Consider the following 7,602-nt stretch of genomic DNA (forward strand, 5'->3'; position numbering starts at 1 on the left):
TATTTTCAAGGTGGTAAACGGTTTACCTAATCTGAAACAAAGCATTACTGATAACCGGTATAATATTCAAAAGCTGCTGTTTATATATAGGCCATCAAACTAAAAGTTTGTCTTGTCATTAATTTCTAAGAGTGCTTACCAAACGTATAATTATCTTCCCTATTATGACTCGATGTTTATAATTATGAGGAGTTTAGCATTTACTTTGTTCTTCCTTCCTGACAAGTGCTGCTTCATAAGTGAATATTACTGAACAGACGCAAATGAATTATTTGAAGGGTTTCGTAGTTATTGTTTGAACTACATTAGCAAACGAACAGTCCAGCTGGGCACATTTAATTGGCTCTACTTACCTTATAAATAAATAAGCTTTATGACTGGGCACACTATGCCGTGTTCTAGATTTGTTTACTACGTGTACCACCTAGATGTCCAACCCGAAGGATAAAACGTATCTTGCTCAGTGTGACGCACATGTCACGATCAGGACTCGGACTCACACACTGCTGATAAAAAACACCAGAGCATGACTCCAGTGCATGTTGAGCTTCAAATCAATGCAATTTGAGACTTTGAAACGTTAGGTGGCAGCAGACTTACCAGGTAAATTGCCATTTGCTTACGTAGTTTTGAGCTTGCGCACATTGCCGAGGACAATGGATTTTACCTGGTAATTCTGCTGCCACCTAAGTCCCAAAAGTCCCCCATAGACCTTATATGCACATGACGTCATTTCAGTAGAGCACCCTCACCTAGAGGTCAAAAGGAGGTTATTCATTGGCCAATACTGTGCGCCACGCGTTCACATCCGTGCGTCTCGATTGTTTCGTCACCGTTTTTCCTCTAAGATGGCGGCTGGATGACGTTAATTCATAAGGTCTGTTGTCAGGGGTCTTTCTCAAACCACGGCTTGGGCTCCGGCTCAGGCTCAGCGTGCTGATATCCCTGCAATACGCGCTGCTCCAAAATGCAGATTAAAAGCAAGCTGCGTACACAGCACGCGGAGCTTAAGCCTGAGCCGGAGCCCAAGCCGTGGTTTGAGAAAGGCCCCTGGCTCGCCTGTGTCGTATAGAATTACTCAACCTCGTTTCCAAGGGGTGATCGATCTCGCCGCGCCATTTTTTTCCCAGCATGCCTTGCTCGATCATAACCCCTGGAAGTGTGACTTAAAAATGTTATACAAATATTGACTGCTTTGAGTGCTATGGTTAAAACTATGACTCCCGAGGTGATCCGCGGAGCGTTCTATTTTCCCGAGGCGAAACCGAGGGAAAATATAACGCTCCGCGGATCACAGAGGGAGTCATAGTGTTAACCATTGCACTAGTAAAAGCAGTCAATATTTGTTTTATAACACCCCAAACATTTCTAAATACTGTACTATTAAGTTACAGACCTGAATGCTACAATCCACGGACGACGCGAATACAGATTGCGAAAATTTTTACTGAGCTGCTTGTAGTGTCATGTAATCTGAAATGGTTACAGACTACTAATTTATCATCCTCGTAGACGCAACGGACGTCTGGGTACTGCACGCCGTGTAATAGTCTTTTGACTAGCACACGGCAAATCGAACGCACTATTACACGGCAAACCGATGTACTATCACACGGCCGTATCTTGTAAAACTAAGACATATCATGTGACGCGCTCTAAACCAATGAAAAGGCAGAATATTGGTAAGGGGTGTTATAACAAAATGTATTGGATACTACGATTAGTCCTGTGGTTGATCCGTTCTGTGTTGGGCGTTAGTTGCGCACACGTTGGATGCGCTGTGTGTAATACAAGTCGTAAACTTGCCTTGGCGCAGTGTTGCGTGACAAAAAGTGAATACGTACACCTTTATACGCACGCGTTTCGGCATATCGAGCTTTTTGAAGAAGCACGGCGTTTCAAATCTTGCGCGTATACGATAGCCAATCAAAGACACGGATCGTAGTTTCCCTCCCAGGGGTTAGAGACTTACGCAGAGCTAGCGGGTGATACGGCCTGCTGCCAATGGTAGCGAGGTTGAAAATTAATGTCTCTAAAGTGTTTTGAACATGCCGTGTTTTATGTTTTAAATTTTTTTTTTCGAATTCTTGTTTTACAGATCATCCTGCTCCTTGACTATTACCGGACAAGATGACGGGGACTGAAGGGTTTAGTTTACTTGATGACCAAGTCACTTCAATCAACAACAGTACCTTCGGTGGTTCGGTAGTAGACCTTATAGAGGATGGGGCCACACTAGATCCAACCGACTCGCCACTCAACGTCACGGATGAGAACCTTCATACGTTTTTGTACACAACAGTCGATACTATGCTGGTAACTGTAGCTATGCCGTTAATTTTCTCAATCGGTGTCATGGGAAACTTTGCTGTCATAGCTGTGTTTATCCGTGTGAGATCGATGCGGACGGTCACCAACCACTACCTGGTAAGTCTTGCTATCGCTGACCTGACTTTCCTGGTGCTATCAGTGCCACAGTTCTGGGTCATGTACGTGACGTCACCCATCATAGCAGACTACCGCGTTCTACAGACGGGCTACTGCAAGATGTCAATATACTTGACGGAGTCAAGTATCATAGCTTCTTGCTTTACCGTCATCTTGGTAACTTTTGAGCGGTACGTCGCAATTTGCTGGCCCCACAAATTCAAGGAGCTGAGCACCAAACCACGTGCTGTGCTTCTCTGTGCGTTAGTCTGGCTCTTCGCCCTCGGGTACAAAATCCCCGCCCTCTGTTTCTCCGCTGCTATTAAAACACCCATCGTTTGGCTAATTAGCGCCCCGAAGGAAGACTACCCGGACTCTATGTATGTTTGTAACTTCTGCTACCCAAGGACTTCTGACACGTGCAAAGTTTTTCAGAAATCACTGACATTGGATCAGATCTTGTTGCTGATGGTGATTCCAATCACAATGGTGATGTATTCGTTAATTGTGTTACAGCTACAGAAATTGGCAAAGTCCACTATGATCCGAGGTTCTGGCAGTAGCTCATCTACACGTATGAAGAAGCAGGTTGTGCGCATGCTAATTGTGACGATAACGCTGTTCGTCATTTGCATGACACCGTTTCGTATTTTGAACCTGTTTTCGATTTACGAATTTAGTCTACCGCCCAACTCGCAGTGGGTGCTGGTGAACGTAGGTCGCATCATGTTGTACACAAACTGTTCTGTCAATCCAATCATATACAATATCATGAGTGACAGGTATCGTCAGGCGTTCCACGACACGTTTCTTTGCTGTCTACCAAAGCGAGGGGAGGCCAACCACGAACAGTCGAGTTGCAACCGCAAGACGACCAAATACACCGCCAGCATGTGGGCTGAAACCAAGTGAAACTCACGTTTTGACGCTACCGACCATTATACGTCATCATTAACGTCCTGCTAACGTGACAAATCCGTCCCCCGGGACGTAACGTTTGACATATTGGCTTCCAGGCCATTTACGAGCATAGACCTAGATTAATAATGTGGATGTTTCATGTGACAGTAAGTTTACACTCTTACGTCATCAGCAGAAGTTGGCGTAAGGCTTGCGTTTCTGACTAAACAAACTTAATTATAAATTTAGTGTACTTTGTATTTGAAGGAGGGTTGTTTCTCACTGTGTATCAGTGTTGACGCAGTAGATCCGCAAATGCTGCTCACATTATGGCGCTTGTTGGTGTCATTACAGACTTTGCAGAGAATTAATTAACCATTAGCATTGTCCAGCGCTGTCATAACCTTAGCCCAGGCCTCTATGACGCAAAAGCAGAGATCGTATTTTTGTAAGACTCTTAAAACTTTGATACAAGCTTTTTTTTGATAATGTAAATACATTACACTTAGAAAGCCGACTCACTTGATTTGAATGAAGTGGTGCTTCGATTTCCAAAGGCTGCTCCTTGTTTTATTGTTAAATTAAAGGACTATGATGTACCATATCATTCGGAGTGGTCGCATAAAAATCTAAATAATAGATACATAACGCTAACAAACATCCCCTGGTAGGCTCCCACATCCCCCCGAAATGAGATTTGTTTATTTTCAAGTTTCGCGGTTATTTACATTTTGTCAATAACATTTTTGCGCACATGCAAAGCTTTTACCCAAACCCGTTCCTTTGTAGGTGGAAACAGCACACTCCTTTCTAACTCGATTATGTTTTTTCCCAAACAACTTCTCATTGACGTCGTCACCCCACCGTTTATGGGTAAAGCACAGACGGTGAACGTGGAAAACGCACAGCTATGCACACGCAGAACGCATGATGGGCAATATTGAGCTACTTTCTCTTGTCTAATCAACCTCCCCCCCCCCCCACCGTTGCAGTTCCTGTCTGACTTTGACACGATGTCAACTTCCCTCTGTATAACAAACAAAACCGCTTGCAAGAGATTTTACGTAAAGTGCTTAAACTTGCAAGACCGTGTTATATCCTTGCATTTGGACTGTCCTTTATTAAAGTCATATGTAGTCGTTAACAGTAAATCATGTACATGTCAGTGACGTGACTTAACATCAGTCATGTTGTGTACTTTTGTTTACTTAACTGTCCTGCGCTCGTGATCCATGTCACCATACAGCCGTCTAGCGAGTTCAAACGCCTATACTAATAACGATTTGTCAGTGTGGTTAAATCTTTAGTAAAGACCAAGTATACTAAGCCAGTTCAATGACAACTTTTACTGAAAAACAGTCATTGTGTGATGACTAGCGATGTTTATAAGTGAGTCGGGGAAATCGCTGCCCACTGTAATGGCTGGAAAAGGTTTGTGACGCTGCTGTGACGTCACTTAGTCTCGTTCATCCGTTAAACCAATAACAAATTGATAAGCCGAGTATCCTACTTTTAATTTAAGAGGTATTCTTGGTAGTCACCAAACCAGCTTTCGATAATCTACAGATAAACACCCTATGTATCCTGCTACATTTGGCAGACCGTAGTTAAATGCCCCGTTGTTAATCCAAACACATGTAATGTGTATTTAAACAGGTTTTGGTAATCCAAACACAAGTTGTTATTCAATTTTAAAACAGATTTTTGTAATCCAAAAATATTTAGTGAGCTAACTTGAAGGATTTTTACAGGTAAAATAAAAAGATTTTTGTTTATCATTCGATAAGTATGTTCAAAGCCACGAGTTCCTTAGCCATAATTGATCTCTTATGAGATGGAATTTGTATACGCATTGATAATCACGTTACGGGAATATTGTTTTTATGCAATGATGATCTGGTTCTACACCGTGAATGCAAGCTGAAATAATCGGAATGACCCATAAAGAATATTTCTTGCCAGCGGCTATCAGAACCTCTTGCATTACATTGCTGTCAGGTCTACAGGGTATTTTAGGCACGTAAGAGCCTATGGTACCATGTACGTCATCTGACAGGTTTAGTATCAAACCTAGCTCAAATCATCAAACTGTCTTCACTGGTTAACTCTCTATATTTTTTCCAGTCATTTACGAATGCTCTCGTTAAATGCTCTGGTGTCAGTTTTTGTTCGGAGCATGTTTTGCGTGCAAACCATAATCTGCACGGTCAACGCGCAATTTATTGGTGTAAATGGAAGATGTGACAATCGTGACATTGCATCAGCGCTGGAGTATTGAGAGAGTTGGGTCATTGTGGTACAAAATGCAACAACCAAACCAAAAAAGCAGACTAATCTGGCACCCCGTACTTCCAAATTGTAAAAAGTCGCAACTCTCTCAATAAACGGTTGTTGTTGTCATGTGTCACGGTACAGTTACGTCACTTGACGTAAACGCACGTTGTCCGACGAGACAAGACGGGGGTTCACCTCACCAATCACAGGGGCCTAATATAGTGACGTAACAGTAGTATGTCGCCCTTCCGTTTTAACGGATTTACCATAGTACTTCCGCTACTCTATAATTATAACAAATGGTTGTAACTGCTTTTGCCTGTTGTCGGTCTTATCATTGTATATAACGGGAGGCAACCTCGGTTAAAAAAATAAAGTGTTTTTTTACATAATTTAAAATTAGCACAGCAGGTATTTTGGTTGGCAAAGATTTGGTTGTGTTTAATGCTGCTGGCAATCATCTTTCACTAAACATAATCACTGATTGTGAATCCTCTCGGCATGCCAACGCCTTAAATGTTAACAATAAAATATGGTACTATATAGCTAAAAAACAAATTGTGGTTACGGAATAGCTTAACACTTATGTAGATTTTCATAAATTGTGTACATTTATTAAACAATTATATCAATTTAGAGAGCATGTGTTTTGGCCGTACATGTACTCTTGATTGTATACACAGTAGATATATTGAATCGTCACCGCACTCCACTTATGATGCATTTGCTTTATTTGGCAAGACAAGAAATGTTTACTTATTTTATACCCCACTTCCAACAATTGTCATGCTTTTTTTAAATGTGATCATTGATGGTTATTGTTTATAAAGTTGTGTTGTTTCAATGCGGTATCACTGATATTGAGAAGTTGAAAGGATTAAGTGACATGACCTATATTTGGAATATTTCCCATACATTAAATGAATATGTAAAAAAAAAAAAAAAAATCCACAGACCCTGGTAACCTTATTAGACGAAATAGTCGCAGACATTGTTTATGTTTAATGTAATCATCCACATTGCATAATTGCGTTTATTTCGTTGGCTAAGAAGAAAACATTACACAATGTTCAGCATGTAGCCACTATGCCCTTAATTGTTGTAACAACCCAATTTAGTTGTTGCGTGAGATATTTCTAATAAGAACTGATAGCTCTCTGACTGAAGTGAAACAATGGTGTTTTTTCATCCATACCAATCCGGTATAACTTAAAATAAGTTTCCAAATATATTCGACACCTTTAGAAATCACTTTCGTTTACAAATTGTCAACCTCCGTGACACTAGGCCCTAAACTTGATGGCTCTGCTGAGACTGTTAGCGAAACAAATTTACAAATCCACGCTTGAGGTGGGTATGGTGCAATTCACTGCTAAACACATGCTAGTTTACACTGTAAGCAAAAACGTCGCGTGGCAAGCAGACCTATGTATTGGAACCTCTTGTTATGAGTCGTGTCTACTTGTTAACCCCTTGGATCATCCTTGTTAATAGCAATTTATTTTAAGTTACAATGTTCCTTGACTAGGCTAGATTGATGTACCTACACGAACATGAAATTAATTCATTTGTAATTACCTTAAACTTATTCATTGACCACCTACATCAGTATAACTATGTATAGCTTAGTTCATTGTTAAAAGTCTATAAGTACCCAATAAATCTCGAGTCAAATTACCCAAGTGGATGTTCCATCATTAAAACAAAAAAAACACGCACAAAATTACACAACTATTTTTTCTATAAACACAACTGACATTATGAAAGACTGGACCAGACAGGCATCGTGACGTACTTGGTCTTTATGAAGCAAACCAATCTGAACTATAAAAGGCTTTGAGTCACCCGTGATGGTTTCGGGCGATGTATGTCTAAAACTGTATTTAATGGCAGCTTCTTGTCTCTTATGGTCATAGTTGTTCTATGGTTCTCTCCGCAGTATAACTTGTTTATTTTGTAGAACATGCGGAATAAAATACTCCATAAAGGTCATTGGAAGTT

General features: G+C 40.9%; 1 protein-coding gene across 1 annotated transcript; it reads left to right on the forward strand.

The window, feature by feature from the left end:
- Positions 1-2,103: 2,103 nt before the first annotated feature.
- Positions 2,104-7,316, forward strand: LOC117288291 (neuromedin-U receptor 2-like). Its single transcript, XM_033769085.1, has one exon. The coding sequence runs from the start codon at positions 2,131-2,133 to the stop codon at positions 3,337-3,339; it is 1,209 nt and encodes a 402-aa protein (XP_033624976.1). The 5' UTR covers positions 2,104-2,130; the 3' UTR covers positions 3,340-7,316.
- Positions 7,317-7,602: the final 286 nt, after the last annotated feature.

Source organism: Asterias rubens, chromosome 3 (assembly GCF_902459465.1).
Source record: "Asterias rubens chromosome 3, eAstRub1.3, whole genome shotgun sequence".
Taxonomy (NCBI): Eukaryota; Metazoa; Echinodermata; class Asteroidea; order Forcipulatida; family Asteriidae; genus Asterias; species Asterias rubens.